Source organism: Polypterus senegalus, chromosome 12 (assembly GCF_016835505.1).
Source record: "Polypterus senegalus isolate Bchr_013 chromosome 12, ASM1683550v1, whole genome shotgun sequence".
NCBI lineage: Eukaryota > Metazoa > Chordata > Cladistia > Polypteriformes > Polypteridae > Polypterus > Polypterus senegalus.
Genome location: NC_053165.1, coordinates 44213575 through 44233827, shown reverse-complemented (window position 1 = coordinate 44233827; position 20253 = coordinate 44213575). Strand labels below are relative to the sequence as shown.

The window sequence follows — 20253 nt, the reverse complement described above, 5'->3', positions numbered from 1 at the left end:
AAACTTGAACAGAAGATCATGTTGAGTTCTACTCCTGCCAGCCAAAAACAGAAAGCTGAGGTTACAGTGGGCACAGGCTTGTCAGACCTTTATGGCTAAAGACTAGAAAAAAATAGCCTGGTGTGATCTCAATTTCCGCTGAGGCACACAGATGGTAGAGTCAGAATTTGGTGCTGAAAGTATGAATCCATGCACGAAAACCAGCCTTGTGTCAAGAGTCCATGCTGGTGAAGGTGGTATAATGGTGTAGGGAATGTTTTCTTGTCATAGTTTGGGATCATTAATACCAATTAATCATCGCCTTTATGCCACAGCCTATTTGAGTACTGTTGCTGACCATGTGCATCTCTTGATGGCCACAATTTAACCATCATCGTGCGGCTACTTCAAACATGATAACGCACTATGTTTCAAAGTGAACTGATTTCATGAATATGGCAATGAGTTCAATATTCTTCATTGGATTTCCCAGTCACCAGATCTGAATCCATTAGAACACTGGGGGATGTGAACTTGACAAATCTTCAGAAATTGTGTGGACCAGAATCTCAAAGGAATATTACCAAAATCTTGTGAAATCCTTGCCATGAAGAACTGAGACTGTTTTGAGAGCAAGAGGAGGCCCTACCCAGTATTAGTGTGGTATTCCTAATAATTTGTGTAATGAGTGTAAATTAAATTGACTGGAAAGTCTAAATTGGCAATGAAATAGTGACTGTGGGTGTGTAGGAGAGTGTAGTTTGTGATGGACGGTTGTCCTGCCTTCATCTTTCTCCTGCTTTGTGCAGATTGATGCTGGAATATATTATTGATTTTGTGTGACACATTTTTGGATAAGCAAGTTCTTTAAATGGATAGATGGTTTAATATAGTATAATAAGAAATAATCTTTATAGAATGCGCGATTTATTAAAATAAAAGCGGCAACTATCATTTTCATAAGAATAGAAGCTAAAACTAGAGATAAGAGACTTGAAAACATTCCATAAATATTTAAAGGGGATACTAAACTGAAGAACTTGAAGAATATTAAAGAAAATGGCTGGAGGGATGACATTTTGGAAGCATATTTATCTGCACACCTTTTTACATGCACTACCAGTCACATATCCCTCTTCACATGGTCCATTAAGGCTACTTTTACTGAGTTCAGGTGTTTCAGCCTCACCCTTTGTTAACAGGTGCATCGACTTAAGCACATAGCCATGCCATCTCTATTGACGAGCATTGGCAGTAGAACAAGGTGTACTGAAGAGCTCAGTGACTTTAAATGTGGCACAGTCATAGGACGCCATCTTTGTTAGAAGTTTGGATGTGAAATTTTTGCTCTTTTAGATCTGGTCCAGTTAACTGTAAGTGCTATGATTGGGAAGTGTAACGAGTCTCAGAGGAACGACAGCTCAGCCACGGTAGACCATGCAAACTCACAGAACAGGGCCGCACATACAAAATACTTATCTTCTGTTACATCACTCACAAAAGAGCTCCAAACTGACTGCCTCTGGAAGCAACATCAGCACAAGAACTATGTGTCAGGACCTTCGTGAAAAGGCACTTCCACGTCGAAGCAGCTGCACACATGTCTAAGATTACCACATGCAATGCCAAGCGTTGGGCGGAGTGTTATAAAGTATGGACTCTGGAGCAGTGAAAACACGTTTTTTTGAAGTGATGAATCATGCTTCATTATCGTGGCAGTGTGGTGAACAAATCTGGGTTTGGTGAATGCCAGAAGAACACAACCTTCTGAAATGCATAGTCCCTACTGTAAAGTTTTGTGGAGGAGGGATAATGGTAGGGTTTAGACTAGGCCTCTTGGCTCCAGTAAAGGATAATATTAATGCCACAGAAGAGAAAGACATTTTAGACATTTTAATTGTGCACCTCCAACTTTGTGCTAACAGTTTGAGGAAGACCCTTTTCTGTTTTAGCATGGGTTGATTGAGTTTGGTCGAGGAACATGAGTGACCTGCACAGAACCCTGACATCAACAGACAATCTCTGTGAGGATCTGTCAGATCTTCTTGTCCAAATTTCTGTTTCAAAGTCCCACAGACACAATCCAACATCTTGTGAAGACCTTTCCAGAAGAGTTGAGGTGATTAAAGCTGCAAAGGGGGTGTCAACTCCATATTAATGCCCATGGTTTTGGAACAGCATGTCCAGTAAGCTCATATAGGTGTTATGATTAGGTTTCCACAAACCTTTGGCTATACAGTGTAGCCGTGATAACAGCTTCTTATACTTAGGATTTAAAACAAAGCTTACATAAAACAAATACTGATTAACTTTAATAAAACCTGACATTCGTTCATCATATACACTCTCAGTACATGGCAAGTAGCTGAGTTTCACAGAGTCTCCTGCACACACCATCATATTACTTCAACAAAAAGCTGACTTGTACTGTTTTTGCTTGAATCAGTTCTTATAACATGAGGGCCAATAGTGAGAGCTGCTGCAATTTCTTGGAGCCATGAAGAATGTGTTATTCCTAACTGGAACTGGTATATTTTTGGGTCTGTGTACAATCAGCGAGCGTTCTGCTAAATGAATAGCTCCTTATCACATACTGTTACCTATTAACCTCTTTTGATAGGAATGGAAACCATGATAACAGCTTAAAGACAGACACTCATTTCATATTAACTCTACTGTCATTTCAGTATGAATTCTGACACATTTGACTGCACAAAAGCCTTGAACAAAAAGTCCAGAACCTAAAGATATGTACAAAATGAAAGGTAATATCATTTAGGCAGTGAGTGATAAGAAACAAGGTCTTCTTTTGACGAGATTAGATACACAAACTAGAAACTGGTATGCATAAAATAACTACTACAACTACATCGAATAATGACATCTAACTAGGGATTTGGTGGTTTTAAGTCTGTTCTTGGAAATGGTGCAGCAATCTAATAACTAATTGTACAACATTCACAAAATACTAAACACTAACAACATTCCATATTTCCAAATACTGTGCATGAACTGTTCACTTACAATGACTGGCAGCTCACGTTCTGTTGAGCTGAGGGATCCATTGATGGTGCAGTGGAAGCTCTTCTCACTGATGAAGCTAATTTCACAGGGAATGGAGCCAATCATGACTTTGTACTCTTCGACTTGAAAATTCAAATTATTTGTCCCTTTCTGAAAATGAAAACATGAATATATTAGAAACAGCGAATGCAGTCTTTTATTCCATTCAGAACACAAACTCTCTTACTCTCGCCATTTCCTTTTAGTCACATATCCCATCCAGCATTGGGAGTCTACCCAACTGCAAACCTCACTTTGGCATGCAGTGTGATTCAGTGGTTAAAGTGCTGGACTGTAAACCCAAAAGTGGCCACACACTCTGTGCGACTCTGAGCAAGTCACACTACCTACTGGTCCTTTAGTTTTGTAGGAAAAAGGAAACACTCGTACTGAGACTTGATAATCAGCATTAGGTAAGAGCATCAGTGTGGCAGCACAGTGTAGTGATCATCCCTGCTGCGTATCAGACTCATCGACAAGGTTTTAAATCCTAGTCTGGTCTCCACCTTTGTTACATTGCTATATTCTCCCTGTACTCCCAGTAGTTTGGCTTTCTCACACCTACTAAAGGAGTGCATGCTAGCTTGTCTGGTGACACTAATCTGATCTGGTCTGAGTAAAGATGAGTTTCAGTGAGGTTTGTTTTGAATGGCTGGCAGCCTGTCCAGGGCTAGACTTTGGCTTCTTGCAATCTTTTCATAGATGAAGTAGGTTCAGAAACAGGATGAAGGAATGTGTCAAAGCATTAGCTACAAAAATGAGACAGTTAAGAGATGTTTGATTTTTGGGTGTATTTCATACACTTTCAGAAGCAACAATATGTGATAAAGGAGGCCATCAAAATCTATGCATTTATATTTATGTCAGGTAGAAACTAGCTCTGGGCTGGATGCCAGTCTATAACTGGTCACACCGGTGCACACACCCACACTCACACTGGAAGAACTTAGTGTTGCAAACCACCCTAACGGCATCCCTTTATATTGTGGGAAGAAATAAGAGAGCCTGCAGGAAAGACTTAGGGAATCGTGTGAACAGTAATCGGCTGCAGTTAGTTCAGAATAAAGCGGCAAGAATCTCAAGCAGCAAAAGAAAATCTGAGCACTTGTCACCAGTTTTAGCATCATTACACTGGTTACCAGCGTACTTTAGAATATATTTATATTATTGATGGTATGTAAAGTTCAAAACAATCTTGCTCTATTCTCTAGGGGACAAATGAAGTTCAATCGATCAATCAATCAATCAATCTACCTACCTATCTATCTATCTATCTATCTATCTATCTATCTATCTATCTATCTATCTATCTATCTATCTATCTATCTAATTATATAGTGTCCTTCACATCTATCTATCTATCTATCTATCTATCTATCTATCTATCTATCTATCTATCTATCTATCTATCTATCTATCTATCCTATCTAGCTATCTATCTATCTATCTATCTATCTATCTATCTATCTATCTATCTATCCTACTATCTATCTATCTATCTATCTATCTATAGAGCCATTCATTATCTATCTATCTATCTATCTATCTATCTAATATAGAGCCATTCATTATCTATCTATCTATCTATCTATCTATCTAATATAGAGCCATTCATATCTATCTATCTATCTATCTATCTATCTATCTATCTAATATAGAGCCATTCATTATCTATCTATCTATCTATCTATCTATCTATCTATCTATCTATCTATCTATCTATCTATCTATCTTATTATATAGTGTCCTTCACATCTATCTATCTATCTATCTATCTATCTATCTATCTTATTATATAGTGTCCTTCACATCTATCTATCTATCTATCTATCTATCTATCTCCTTCCTGTTCTTGCTGTCGCTGTGCATGCTGGGTGGTTGTCTCGAGTGTGAGCGAGTGGAACTGGTGGTGGACGCTGAGGTGAGTATGGTGATTCTTTTTTCTTCTAATTTTCTAGTTTCTTATTTCTATCTTTTCTTTGGTGAAAACAGCTACACTTGTTTTTGTACTGAGTGGCTTAGGCCACGGCAGCCGCAATGGCTGCTAATCTTGAGCGTTTGAGCCGCCGCCATGGGATTAAACTTATATCGGAGGAGTTTGTTCCTTTAGAGGCGGGGGTTTTGGCGGTAGGCGAAGTGGTCGGATGTGACAATATTAAGTCAGCTTCACGAATGAGCGGGAATATCGTGGTTTTTTTGAGCTCTGTGGATTTAGTTCCGACAGTGGTTGAGAAGGGGGTGGTTATTAATGGCTCCTTTGTACAGGTTTCCCCTTTAGCCGTCCGTCCCGTAGAGTAACAATTTCAAATGCGCCGCCTTTTCTCAAAAATGAAACTATAGCGAAAGAGTTGGAGCGGCATGGGCGTCTGGTATCGAAAATTCGGCACATTCCTTTAGGTTGTAAATCGCCTGATTTAAAACATGTCTTGTCATTTAGGAGACAAGTTTTATGGTTTTAAATAGAATGGATGACGAATTAAATGTGGCAATGAAGTTTAGAGTGGACGATTTCGATTATGTGATTTTCGTCACTTCTAACGAAATGAAATGTTTTGGGTGCGGGAGTGAAGCACATTTAATTAAACAGTGTCCTGAGAAACACCACGGGAACAAGAAAACTAGCCGTACAAATACAGAAATAGAGGGGCAGAAAGTGGAAGATCACGAAATTGTGGCTGATGGCGCAGAGGCGCAAGGTGATAAGAATAAAAATGCTACTAGAGCTGAAGGGCAGGAGAATCAAGTGCCGCCCAGAGATGAGCCGAATGAAGGCGGTAGTGAAACAGTAGATCAAACAGCGACTGCAGCAGAAAGTGTGTGGGGAGAAATTGATATGGATGAGGGAGGCAGCAACGAGACAGAGGAAAAAAGTGAATTTAAACGTCCTGCTCAAAAAAGGCAAGGAGAAAGAGAAGATCGGGCACGAAAGAAAATTGTTTTAAGTCAGGGCTCGGGGGTCGTTGGAGAGGATCCCGCCTATGGTCCTTGTCAGGAGGATTTTCCCGTCTTCGCGGAGACGGCCGATAACGTCTCAAATGCGGGGAGTGTCGGGGAAGAAAACGACGACGGTAATATCTCCGATGGGTCTGCTGCCTCGGAGCCCCCAGAGTTAAAAGCCAGGGGGGGTTACAGCGCTCAAAGTGTGAAAGAGTTTTTGGTGAATACCGCCGGAAAAAAGGGGGTGGATGTGGCCGAATTTTTCCCTGACATTGACCTCTTTCTATCGTCTGTCCGCGGGTTGCGACGAGACAAAGCAGCCTCCGCAATGTTTGATGTTAAAGAGCTCGTGAGGCTAAAGAATTTAACAAGTAAACTGAGAAAACAGTCCAATCTAAACACCACCTAATGGCTAAGCCCCCTGTTAAATCTACTCCACAGTCTTTGTGGTGGTCCCTGTGTTTCATTGTGTGTTCATCTATCTATTCTGTTACCATGGCAAGTGTACACATAGGAACCCTAAATATTAACGGTGGGAGAAGTCCAGATAAGAGGGTCGCATTGTTTGATTTTATCAGACAAAAGACTTGAATGTCACCTTTCTACAAGAAACCCACATTGATGAGCAAAATCAGTGGGAGTGGAGCAGAGATTGGAAGGGGGACATTTTATTTAGTAATGGGACAAATGTTAGTGCTGGAGTGGCCATTTTATTTCTTGGAGGACTTCAAGTAGAAGTTTGCAGCACTGATGAGCTGGTGAAAGGGCGACTCCTGAAAGTGACGGTGAAACTTCAAGGCAGTGTCGTCACTTTCATTAATGTGTACCCCGAATGAGGGTGAGGAGAGGCTCCACTTCTTTAACAAGTTAGGAGATCTTTTATCCAAGTGTGACCCTGAGGAAGTGGTGGTGTTAGGAGGGGATTTTAATTGTACACTTGATACCAGAATAGACAGAAATAATGGGCTGGAACCGCACCTCGCTCAGCACGAGCTTTAGGTAAAATAATTAAGGACATTGGGCTGGAAGATGTATGGAGGGCTAAAATGGGGCCTGTCGGCAATACACCTGGGGGCGGACGAGTGGAAATACGATCTCAATGGCGAGACTCGATCATTTTTATAGTTTTAAGCACCTGTTAGGTTTATTTAAGGTGTGCTCTATTGTGCCTACTGGATTCTCTGATCACAGTTTGGTGTGTTGTACACTTATTTGTAACACTTACAGACCCCGTAGTCCATACTGGCATTTTAACACACTCCTCCTTAAGATCAGAACTTTAAAGAGTTATTTGTTCATTTCTGGGGAGGCTGGAAGGATATGAAGAAGGAGTTCACCAGCTTACAACAGTGGTGGGAGGTTGGGAAGAGTCACATCCGGGCCTTGTGTCAGGAGTATACCAGAAATGTCACCCAAGTATTGCGGTCAGAAATGGCAGCTTTAGAAATTAAAATAGCTGAATTTCAACAGCTTCTAGAGAAGGGTCCAAATGAGCAGCTTCAGGCGAGCCTGACTTCTGCTAAACTGGGGTTGGCTCACCTGCTTGAGACCAGAGCTCAGGGGGCTTTAGTGAGGGCCCGTTTCAACGACTGACTGAGATGGATGCACCAACTCAATACTTTTTTGGTTTAGAGAAAAAAAACTCGCAGAGTAAAATCTTACATTGCATAAGAACACCCGATGGCAGTGAGACACAAGAGCCCAGTGAAATAAGGCAGGTGGTCCGAATTTTATGAACTTCTGTTTGCTGCAGATGGAGATGGTGGCAGTGAAGACCAACAGGCCTTTTTGCAGGACTTACCGCAGCTGCCCAATGCAGATGTGGCACAGCTAAATAGAGAGGTGACCTTTGCAGAACTCACCACAGCCCTGGGACAGCTGAAAACAGGGAAGGTCCCGGAATCGATGGAATACCAGTGGAGTTTTATAAAGAGTTCTGGGATGTCATCGGCCTGGACTTATTGGAAGTGTTCGATGGAGTTTTAAAACTGGCTTGTTACCGCAGAGCTGCCGTAGAGCCGTGATCACGCTGCTGCGAAGAAGGAGACTTGTGTCTCATTAAGAACTGGCGGCCTGTGTCTCTCTTATGCGCTGATTATAAAGTTCTCTCTAAAGCCTTAGCCAACAGGATGGTCCAAGTTTTAGGGAGAGTGGTGCATCCTGATCAGAATTACTGCGTGGCTGGCAGGTCCATCTTTAATAACATTTTTTTAATTCGGGACATTTTGGCTGCTGCAGAACTGTTTGGTTTTCAGACTGGTCTTATTTTTCTTGACCAGGAAAAGCTTTTGACAGGGTCAGTCACTCATTTTATGGAATGCCATGAAGGCGTTTGGGTTTGGGGGTCTTTTATTAAACATATTCGTTTACTTTATAGTGACATTTCTGGTATCATAAAGGTCAATGGTGGCTTGTGTGCACCTTTCAGTGTCAGAAGAGGAGTCAGACAGGGATGTTCTTTGTCCGGCATGTTATATGCTCTGGCGCTGGAGCCTTTCCTGGTGCACCTGAGGAAGGTGCTGACTGGTCTCTCCATCCCCAACTGCAACATGGACCCTGTGAAAGTCACTGCTTATGCAGATGATCTTGCTGTGGTCATCACAAGCCAGAAGGATTTGGACAAATTAACTGATTGTCTGAGGAATTACAGCAAAGCATCTTCGCTAAAGTGAATTGGAACAAAAGTAGTGCAGTGTTGGTTGGGAACTGGAAAGGATGTAGTCCTCCTCGACTGAAGGGGTCTGCAGTGGACAACTGGAGGCTTCCTGTACCTGGGAGTCCATCTCGGAGATGACCACTACATCCAAAAGAACTGGGAGGGTCTGTTGGACAAGGTTACAGCTCGGCTTGCCAAGTGGAAGTGGATACTCCCTCAGTTATCCTATAGAGGACGGATGCTGGTCATTAATAACCTGGTGACCTCCAGCCTGTGGCATAAGTGTATTTGTCTACAACCTCCACCTTTGCTTGTTCAGCAGATACAGAAGGCGATCATGGATTTTTTTTGGACTGGTACCCATTGGATACAGAAGGGCGTTCTATTTTACCATTGGATGAAGGCGGACAAGGACTTATTGACATTACCAGCAGGATTGCTGCTTTCCGCCTTCAGACCATTCAAAATTGCTGTATCCTGTCGAGCAGAGCCAGTGGATGAACTTAGCCGTACTCTTCTTTAAACAAGCCAGGCATATGGGACTTGGGAAAAGTTTACTGCTGTGCCACTTAGATAAGATCAAGACTTTACAGGTGCCAGGTTTTATAAAAGCCTTCTAGCAGCGTGGCAACTGCTGTTGATAAAAAGGACTGTGATGACCTCTCCACATTTTGGGTCCTTCATGAACCACTGTTCTACAATCCTGCTGTTGGCACTGCTACAGGACTTTCTGAAAATTGTATTAATCATTTCATAATACATGGAATAACCACAATAAAGGACATAATTGACTGGGAAAATTACACTTGGAAAAGTGCACAAGTGGTAGCAGTGGAGACAGGGTACACTCAGTCCGCCTAATGGAGAAGTTTCTGTGGCAGGTACAATCATCAATGGACAGGGAATCCATGACACTCCTGCACGGAATTTTCTCATCACAATTGAAGCCAACTGACGAAACACCTTTTCCAACGCTTACTGTGTCTCCGGCTGTTGAACTGAGGGATGGTGAGACTAATGTTTTAGCCTTAAGTTCTCTAGAGGCGTTATCTCTACCTACAGTGCCGGGGAAACAGCTGTACAGGATTTGTGTGAAGGTGAACAACCTGGAGCAGCTGAGGACACGAAGACACGACACACCATGGAGAGACAAGCTTGGAGCCCCTCAAGGACTGAACCCCGCATGGAGGTCGTTGTACAAGCCGCCATTGGCCAGTAGGGTGGGAGACCTGCAGTGGAGGTTGGTACATGGGATACTAGCGGTGAACTCCTTCTTATCGATTATATGTCCGGGGGTCTCAGATTGCTGCCCTTTTTGTGGTCTGAGGGAAAGTGTCTTTCATGCATTTATGTATTGTGAGAGGCTCCAGACCTTTTTTAGTGAAATTGAAAGAATAGTAGAAGGGCTGGGGGTCCCGTATAATGGCACGGTGTTTGTGTTTGGGGTTAGAATTACAAAACACACCAGAGAAAATATGAACTTAATTAATTTTATTATCGGGCAAGCAAAACTGTCAATATGGAAGACCCGTAAAAACAAGATTACTGGGAGTGGAAATGAAAATGTTGTTGTATTTTTAGAAAAGTATGTGAAAGTAGGATATTAGTGGATTTTAATTTTTATAAGTCCACAAATAATTTAGCAAAGTTTAAGGAAATGTGGTGCGTGAATAATGTGCTTTGTGTATGTGATGAAGATAATTTGCAATTTGTGCTTTGACTTTGGTGTTTCATTCCTTTATAAATTGGGTGGATAAATTGAGAATAAGTGGGATTGGAGGGTGGAAACAATGGGGGGGATTAGATAAATATATACTCCAAGAACAATATGAATATGTAATGGTTTAAAAATGAATATTCATCATTAGGAAAGTGTGTACGTGTTTTTGTAAGACTTAAGATTTTGAGTTTTTACTGTGTTTTTTTTTTTATTTATTCCTGTGTTTATTTAATAAAGTTTGCTTTTAAAAATAAAAAAAAAATATCTATCTATCTATCTATCTATCTTATTATATAGTGTCCTTCACATCTATCTATCTATCTATCTATCTATCTATCTATCTATCTATCTATCTATCTATCTATCTATCTATCTATCTTTTGGAGTGCCTGTCCATCTACATTCCCAGCCCCTCCACCCCAATATTTTGAAACATTCTTACATATAGCTCATTTTTAAATTGCATTTGTTTCAGTATTTCTTGCACTGCCTTGCACTTTCTACACAGATGTTGGCATTCTTTGTGTAGTATTTATCTATTATCAGGTGTGCGCTTACCAATTGTGTACACAGTATGTCTGTCATGTAATTCTTTCTGTGAAAGCACTCTTAGCCAATAGATGTGATTCTGGTTCTGCCTGCTTATTCTTCCAAAAGTGAAGCATGAAAGAAGTGGCGAGGTGACCTTTTGCTGTTGCGCACCACAAATCTGGAATACTTTACCAATAGAGATACACCAGGCTAATTCCAAGGAACATTTCAAAAAACTCCTAAAACAACACTTTTTTGATTTGGCATTTCAGTGAGACTTCTAAAAAGATTGTATATGCATTGAAATATTATATACTTTATATTTACAATCATTACTCATTTCTATTTTTATCTGCTTTGTTTTCCTTTTTTTTTGTGCCATCTGATCAAAACACTAGGCAGCCACCTATGATGTTGGACTGAAAGCAGGCACCCTAATTATCCACAAACCCCACTGCATCAAATCTTCTAGGAAGAAACCTAATAAACTCTAAGGGACGGCGTAAGCCCGTTTATGTTCGATAGAATGTCCAGTGTGGACTGGGTGGTCTTTTGACCTTGGAATTCCTGCAGATTGCATTTTTTTCTTCTTCTCCCAGACCTCACCATCAGAATTATCATTACAGCCTTAGAAAAAAAATCTCTAAATAAGGATTCTACTTTAACTATGCCTTGTATATCTGTGTTACGTAAGTGCACAGTGATGTGTTCTTATTTACTGCTTTTTATTATCTTATTTATTCATTCAGGGTGGCACAGTGGTAGTGCTGCTGCATTGCAGTAAGGAGACCAGCGTTCATGTCCCGGTTCCTCCCTGTGTGGAGTTTGCATGTCCTCCTTGTGTGGGTGTCCTCTGGATGTGCTGTTTTTCTCTCACACTACAAAGACAAGCAGGTTAGGTGGATTGACGGCAGAAAATTTGAGTGTGTTTGCCCTGTGAAGGTCTGGTGCCCTGTCCAGGGTTTGCTCCTGCCTGCTCCCTATGCCAGCTGAGATAGGCTCCAGCAACCCTGGTCTGGATTAAGAGGGCTAGAAAATGACATTTGCTCATTCATGTTCTGATCTGTGTCTAATTTGTTTTCTTTTCTTGCCATGTTTTTTTTTTAAATCTTGAAAAGCACTAATTCTGTTCATGACAATGTGCTGTTGAAATAAATGCTGTTGTTGTTGTTGTTAAACTTCAGAAAGAGTATCCCAGGATCCAAGTCATGCTAATCACTGCACCACTCTGTCACCTTAGAACCAAATACATACTGTGAACGCTGGCCCCAGCACAGACAGACGGACGACATATTTTTCACCACACACTGTTTATTATCCACTATATACAAGTTATGCATTCACGCAACCCCAGTGCCTTCTGCACCGAATCCCCCAAAAGTCCAGGGCCCACAGTCACTGTGCCTTTCCTCTGGCCGCCTCCTGTCCTTTCTCCAGCTCCGTCTTCTGCCTCCCGACTTCCACCACACACTGGAGGGAGGCGGCCCCTTATATAATGCCCCCGGATGAGCCCCAGGTGTTTCCGCCATCTGTTCCTTGGCCACGCCCCAGCGTGGCAGAAGTGTCGGCTGCCTTCCTGGCAGCTCTCCGGGCACCACATAAAGTCTTCCCCCCGGCACTTCCTGGTGTGGCGGAAGTGCCGGGCTCCCGGGATAATTAGGCACTGGGGCACCGCCTGGCATTGACCACGGGCCCCTACAGGGCTGGGCTTCCATGCCCTTGACCCGTGGTCCCCAACAGAACCAGGACGGACGCCCCCTCGCACAAGCCCTCCTCACGTCCTCCAAGGCGCCCCGGCCGGCGACTGCACGGGATAAACCGGCATCGGGGCGCCGCCTGGCGGTAACCACGGGCCCCTACAGGGTAGGGCTTCCATGCCTTCGACCTGTGGCTCCCAACAAAACCAGGACGGACGCCCCCTCGCGGTGTGGAGGAGGCACAAGCCCTCCTCTCGTCCTCCTGGGCGCACAATACATTTCATAAGCCTTTTGCAGGCATCAGTATAACTACTGTACTTGTAACACGTGCAATTTGTAATTAATAAAACACAAGCAGAAATGATGTAGAGTTCGCGTCAACATTCCACCAACAACATTAAGTCTCTGCTCAGCAGTAAATGACACAATAAAAAGAACAGCTTGATGTGCCAAGTTCAAGTAAATGCCCTCAAATTATCAGGCCCCATAATATATACTGACGGAGTAAAACAAAATTAGACTTTGAGACCTTTCACCTGACGTATTCCAATGTTAATCCAAACACACAAAGCTAATTTATGTGGAAAGTGTATTTTTATACTAGATGCCATTTGTACAATGTCACTGAGTATGATGTTATTTTTTCTTAAACTCCCCAGGACCTGTACAGAGTGACTTGTCCATTTTTCATGTTTGCTTCTCATGGTTACAGGATTATTGGAAATGTGGAGCATCAGGCGCAAGTCAGAAATTAACCATAGACATGCTAACCAGTCTCTCTTACTGTGAGAAAGTCCGTCCCGAAGAATTGTGCTGTCTTGCTAAGTTTAGTGTTTTAGTTTGTCCTTGAGCACTTGCCGTACTTTATGTCTCGCTGCTTTAAATAAGAGCACTTGCAATGTTTTCACTCATAACATTTCACATGTTGTGTATATTAATGCTTCAACATAAGTATATGTAGTGCAGAGTTAAAAGAAACTTGCAGGTCCCTCATTCAAGCAAATTCTTAGCAAACTTAGTTTATTAATCTCACTGGAGACAGAAAGTGGTGATGCTTAAAATAAAGGAGCTGTAACAGTCAGAGGCAGAGATGCCTGAAGTGGAGACAAAGATCCTAAATGAATGTTTTACTTTGATGTTTCGCGTTGATGAGGACAGCTCTGGCCTCCACCCACTGCCTAACACAGACAGGGTCAAAGTAGACAGTTTACCGTTTGTTGGTTTTATTTTTGGTAGACTAAACATTTCCATGTCTTCAAAAGGTAAATCTAATATATAGGAAATGATCCTCTACCTCCCTATCAATATGTGAGATTTCAGACCAGAAAAACAGCTCTCTTAAGATGCTAAGCAGATCCTGCGATTATAAAGGACAATGAAGAGTTAAATCTCCGAATATAAATAAAATGCGTCAAAGCTCGTTTTAATATGCACTAGGCAGCCACTTGCATCTGCGGTTAAACAGAAAAAACATTTTGAAAAGAAATCCATTTTAGTAGTTATGATAGATTAAATCCCCCTTTAGGCAAAACCACAAATGAAATGCGATAACTGACAATTACTGATTTAAAGTGCCAGTCAGTGACTTAGCTCCGTACCTTAGAGGTCAATAAAGCCAGCTCTTTGTTTGCTTACAGTGCCTACAGAGAGCATTCAGACCCCTTCACTTTTTACACATCTTGTTATGTTGTAGCCTTACGATAAAATCATTTAAATTTAGTTTTGCCCTCATCAAGCAACACTCAATACCATAAAGTGAAAACCTGATTTTAGAAGTTCACACCCTTTACTGAGTACTTTGTCGATGCCCCTTTGGCAGTGATTACAACCTGGGCTCCTCTTGGAGCTGACGTGTTAAGCGTTGCACCCCTGGGATTAGGGATTGTCTGTCATTCTTCTATCATTGATCATCTCAAGCTCTGTCAGGTTGGCTGCAGCCCATTAGGTCTCTTCGGAGATGTTTGCTTGGGTTCAAGTCTCAGCTCTGGTTTGGCCACTCAAGGACGTTGACACAGTTTTCACTGCACCACTTCTGGGTTGTCTTGGCTTTGTGTTTAGGGTCATCATCCTGTTGGAAGGTGAACTTTCAGCTTAGTCTGAAGTCCAGAATGTTTTTTAGCAGGTTTTCCTTTAAGGGTATCTCTGTACTTTGCTCTATTCAGCTTTCCCTCTCCCAGTTCCTACTGTTAAAAAACAACAACCACAGCATGATGCTGCCACCATTATGCTTCCCTGTTAGAATGCTGTTGCACTGGTGCCTCTCTTTTCCTCTAGACAGTTCCATCTTAGTTTCTTCAGACCAGACCACCTTGTTTCTCTTAGCCTGAGAGTTCTTTTCACCAACTCCAATTGGGCTTTCATCTGTCATCTGGCCATTCTGCAAATAGGTCCGATAAGTGGAGTACTGCAATGGTGGCCGTCTTTGTGGAAGTCTCTCCCAACTTCACACAGGTTACCTCTCTTGCCAAAGCTCCACTCCCAGAATTGCTCAGTTTGGTAGGGTGGCCATCTCAAGGAAGATTAGTGGTTGTTCCAAACTTATTCCGTTTAAATATAACAAGGGTGCCTTTGCTCCTGGGAAACCTCAATGGTACAGAAGTGTTTGGTAGTCTTCTCTGGATGTGTGAATTAACACAATTCTGTCACTAAGCGCTGCAGGCAAATCCTTCAACCTCATGGCTTGGTGTTTGCTCTGATACACATTGTCAACTGTGGGACCTTCTATAGACAGATGTGGGCCTTTCCTAAACATATTGAGTCATTTGAATTGACCACAGGTAGACTCCAAAGAAAGTGGAAGCTTCTCCATAATGATCAGTGTGATGTAGTGGTTAATACTTTGGACTTCAAACCTTGAGGTTGTGGGTTCAAATCCTGCTACTGACACTGTGTAGCTGTTACCACCAATATGTACAATTAGGCATTGTGTAGAATGTCAAGGAAATCTATAGAATGCCAAAAATAGGACTTCAAAGTAGGAAACAATTAAAATTTCAAACATTTTCCAGGCATTCTACGCAATGCTGAAAGGCAAACCAACAAGTGCTTCTGTACAATGTTTAGGTATTATATACAATCCCTAAGGAAAGTATATAGCATGTTAAAGTAACACAGACATTTCATGTTTTTCCTAAAAAGTCACACATTCTATAAATTTCCGAGGCATTCTATACACACAATTCCGCTAACGTAGCCATGAGCATGTCACTTGACCTGCCTGTGCTCCAAAAAGAAATGTAACCAGTTGTATCTCCATTGTTGTAAGTTGCCTTGGATAAAAGTGCCAGTCTGAAAATAATAGAATGGGACGCACCTGAGCCACATTTGAAGTGTCACAGTTAAGGCGCTGTTGTTGTGATATTTCAGTATTTGGAAAAATTCCCAAAATCCTGCTTTCATTTTATCGTTCTGGGGTATTGAATGTTGTTTGATTAGGGAAAGAAATAATTTAAACAATTTTGACGTAAGGCTGCAACATAAAAAAATGTGATAAAGTAAAGGGGACTGAATATTTTCTGAAGGTATGGCCAATACAAACAGAAAGAATAATCAATATATTTCTCGGTAAAGGGCAATCAAATAAAACCAGACTCACACTCGTTCTCTGTACATCAAATTTGTTTTCAATGTTCTATTTTAAGAATGTTTGATTTCTCAATGTCCTTTAAAGTGTACATTTTATTATATTTTTTGGGCACATTTTTTAGCTTATGCTGCCTCCTTACAGTATGGAGACCAGGGTTCATGTCCCCGTGTCTGCATGGGTTTCTGTCAGGTGCTCCAGTTTCTTCCCACACTCCAAAGACAAGCAGGTTAGGTGGATTGGTGTGTGTGGTTTGGCGTTGGTTGCATGCACTGTTTCCACACCCACCACGCTACCTCAGAATTCAAAATTAGGGCCTACAATGAGTGACCACCACACTAGTTTGAATGGAGTGGAACAGTGTGAGGTTTTTTTTTTACAGTGGCTGGAGTGCCAATCCTCAAGTTCTCCTTGCATGCAGGTTAACATAACACCCTGGATGGAGAAATTGCAGATTTGAAGCCCTTACCCAAGGGCCCAAAGGAGTAGAGTCACTTCTGGTGTTTTTGGGATTCAAACCAGCAACCTTCTGATAGCCAATGCAAACCCCTAGCCTCAGAGCCACCACTCCGCCTCTGCTAGGTGGATTGGCGATACTAAAATGGCCCTAACTTGTGGGTGGTGTGTATGTGTGTGTGTACATCCCACTTGTGTGGTCACCAACCATTAGAAAATAGATGACTGACTTTTTAGCTCTTACTTTGATCTCTCTACCCCACTACAGAATCAGTAATCACTATTTTTATATTATATTGAACAGTTATCTTATTTAATACTACCGTATATACTCATGTATAAGTCGGGTCTTGAAACCCGAAAAATCGATCATAAAATCAGACCCCGAATTATATGCCCGTTCAAAAATGTGACACTTAATTATTTTTGTTTTTACATCTTCTTGTCTCCTCCGAACTCTCTTTAGTTTCTCAGACGCATCAAATTTTGTTGCAGCAGCGCAGTTACCAGTTTCTTTTGTTACTTCAATGACATTTAATTTAAAACCAGCTTCATATTTTATTCTGATCGAATGCTCCATCATAGATAAGGGATGCTCTTACAATAAAGGTGTGAGATACAAAAAGCACAAATCAGTGCATATGTTGCTTGGAATAGTTTGGGTATTACTGTGCGGTCACGTAGGCACAATTGAGAGAGAGGTTAGGAGCACCCGCTGATACAGCGCATTGTCGCACCCACACAGAAACCAGCAGCATGAGTTTTCCGCATTTGACTTATACAACCGACATTATAAAATATGAGAAATTATACAGTAAAATCAAGTCGCGACTTATCCACGGGAGAACTTATCCCCGAGTATATACGGTATATAGGAATCTCGCTTGTTCTGCGCAGTGCAGTGTTTCTCATAAAAGTACTTGTGTGTAAACCTATTATTGTCCATCAGATCACAGATCATGTGCACTGATTCTAAAAACATCTAAAAGAGGAAAAGCTGCTTTGACAGGCAGAGCTTAAGAACATCTTAAAACAGATTAGGTTTTCAGAATATACTTTGTAACAACATTTTATTCTACAGAAAACACTAAAGGAGACTGGCAGCTGTAGAATTAAAACTATGGATGCAAAACAGGTAGACCTGTGCACAATACAAACCGTCCGTTTAAGAGAACTGTTTAAGTTGGATTATAACTTAAAAAAGCCAAGTCTGCTGATGAGGGGAGTGAATCCGCTCATTTACTTCATGCTTACTCATGAAAAGGAGGTACAGGTATTTATATATGCTACTTCATAAATATCTACCCTTTCACAAAACTTCCAATTTTTTATGAAACTATAAGAATAACTATCCGAACTTTTGTGATTGTTTTGTGGCTGTGCAGCTTTCCCGGTGCACCAGTGAAAACATGATGTTTATGTGGTCACATGGATAATGTTTCTGCCTGGATTGGTCCGTTTCTCTTGTTCTTTCTAGAGATAAACATGGCTTCTCCACTCTCTGCTTGCTTGCGCCATAAGAAAAGAGACAAGCAGTGATCCACTTTTTATGGGCTGAAAGAGTACCGGGAGGCCAAAATCCACAGGAGGTTTTCTGCATAATACAGAGTCAGCATTTTACAATGTTGGAGTGTTTACAAATGGATCAAGAAGTTCAAAATAGTCAGAGTGTTAAGTGTTAAGCACGAAGGAGGCTGATGGCCTGTCATCTCCAATACCGACAACAACATTGAGCAAGTCCAACTCTAGTACTGGTGCTGGGTTATTAACTTAACCTTAACTTATTAACTCCTTAACACTATGGTGCCCCCAGGGATCTTCCACATGGCCTCAACCACCTCTAAAAACAGAACTTTTATACATGCAACCCACTTTCGTGCAAAGACGAGTGGGCATGTAGAAAAGAACTGAAAATCCCATACTGACCTTTAAGTATTTGGACACTCTGTGAAACATTCTGACCTGTCATTGTTTACACGTGTCTTAAACAAATATTATCAGACACTGATAATTTCTGTATTATCTATAGCTATTATTTATTTATTTATTTATTATATTACATATCTTTTGACTATATTTATGTATCCAGACTGCAAATACCATACATTGCATCAATGTTCATATTGCTTACTACACGTCAATATTGCTGCTCCTTCTTTGTCTTGTCTTGTTTGTGTTTTCATTTTAAATTTGAATTTAAATTCTATTTTTAATTTATTATTTGCACTTCATGTTGTTACACTGTGAACCCTGAGCTTTGCAATTTCGTCTATCTGTATACTTGGATATGGTTGAGATGACAATAAGGTTCACTTTGACTTTATTTTCTGCCCTAGGTCAAGTTTATTACTGAGCTAACCCATGAGGCTGAGTTTTTCCCCCCTTTTGGTCTGAGCCCTAGGCAAATGCCTAATTTTTGGTTCTTTTTTTTTTTTTTGGTTCTCTATTTCATCTTATACAATTTCTTGTATTAGTAATTTGTTAGTTTTTGCATACCCCTTGGGGTCAGAGCGCAGGGTCAGCCATTGTACAGCGCCCCTGGAGCAATTGAAGGTTAAGGGCCTTGCTCAAGGGCCCAGCAGAGTAGGATCTCTTTTGGCAGTGATGGGGATTTGAACCGACAACCTTCGGGATACCAGTACAGATCCTTAGCCTCAGAGCCATTTTTCATCTTAATGGCAGCACTGGCCCCTTCCATACCATGATTTTGACAGACTGACAGGGAGTTTGGCCCCGTACAATACTTTTATACATTTGGATCATCAAACACATTACATGAATTAATGCCTAACAGGACAGCCCATGGAGGAGGTTCTTTCCAGCAAATGCACAAAGGATTATACAAATGGCTTAAACTGATATTTGTGTAGTGAGCAAACTGCTCTTTTCTGAAAATGCCCCCCTTTTGTCCCTTTCCTGCATTACCTGTCAAAGTACTTGGGGTTTACAAGTGAATTCCTTGTCCAACTATTCCTTTTGCAATCTTTCATTCAAAATAAGTGAAGTATGTCATGCTGAAATTTACTGTAGTGAGGGCACCAGAATGGGAAAGTACAGGTGGGACTTGAAAAATGGCAGAGAGTTTTGAGGCATGAAAGAATCAAACAGGTGCTGTGAGTGCACTGCAATGGCCGTTATCTAGATGTAATAAATGCTGTTCTTTGAGCATATTATTGAGAAAAACAGCAGAGCACATAACAACGACGCCTGAAAATCACAGTTAAATGTTGCTTTCTATTTAAACAGAAGGCTCATTGTTTGAACTACACATTTCCATGTAATAAATATATTCAGCATTGTAACCCATATTTAAAATTTCAGTATATCCATCCATTTTCCTATTCCACTTATTTAAGGCAGGCTCGTGTGGCAGATGGATCATATCCCAGCATGCATCAGGCACAAGGCAGGAACAACCACTACACAGGGTGCCAGCCCATCACAGTATTTCAGTACAATAAAATATATTTTATAATACATATTAAAGCTTCTTGTGATCCCAGCCAATCAATCTGCTCAACTCCCCGTCTCTGTATAGCCGGGCTCACTGCCGCTAACACCTGCCAAGTCTGTACGCAACCTTGGGGTGGTGATTGATGAGCAGCTATCTTTTTCTGAACACATTTCTAGT

At 41.3% G+C, this 20253-nt stretch overlaps 1 protein-coding gene across 2 annotated transcripts in view; it reads right to left on the bottom strand.

Annotated features, from left to right (window-relative positions):
• plxnd1 (plexin D1) overlaps positions 1–20253 on the bottom strand; it is a 243171-nt gene that overhangs the window by 67511 nt on the left and 155407 nt on the right. For both annotated transcript variants that reach the window (XM_039771008.1, XM_039771009.1), the window contains exon 19: positions 3004–3153. In XM_039771008.1, coding sequence (XP_039626942.1) covers positions 3004–3153 — 150 coding nt within the window. The remainder of the gene's footprint in view (positions 1–3003; positions 3154–20253) is intronic.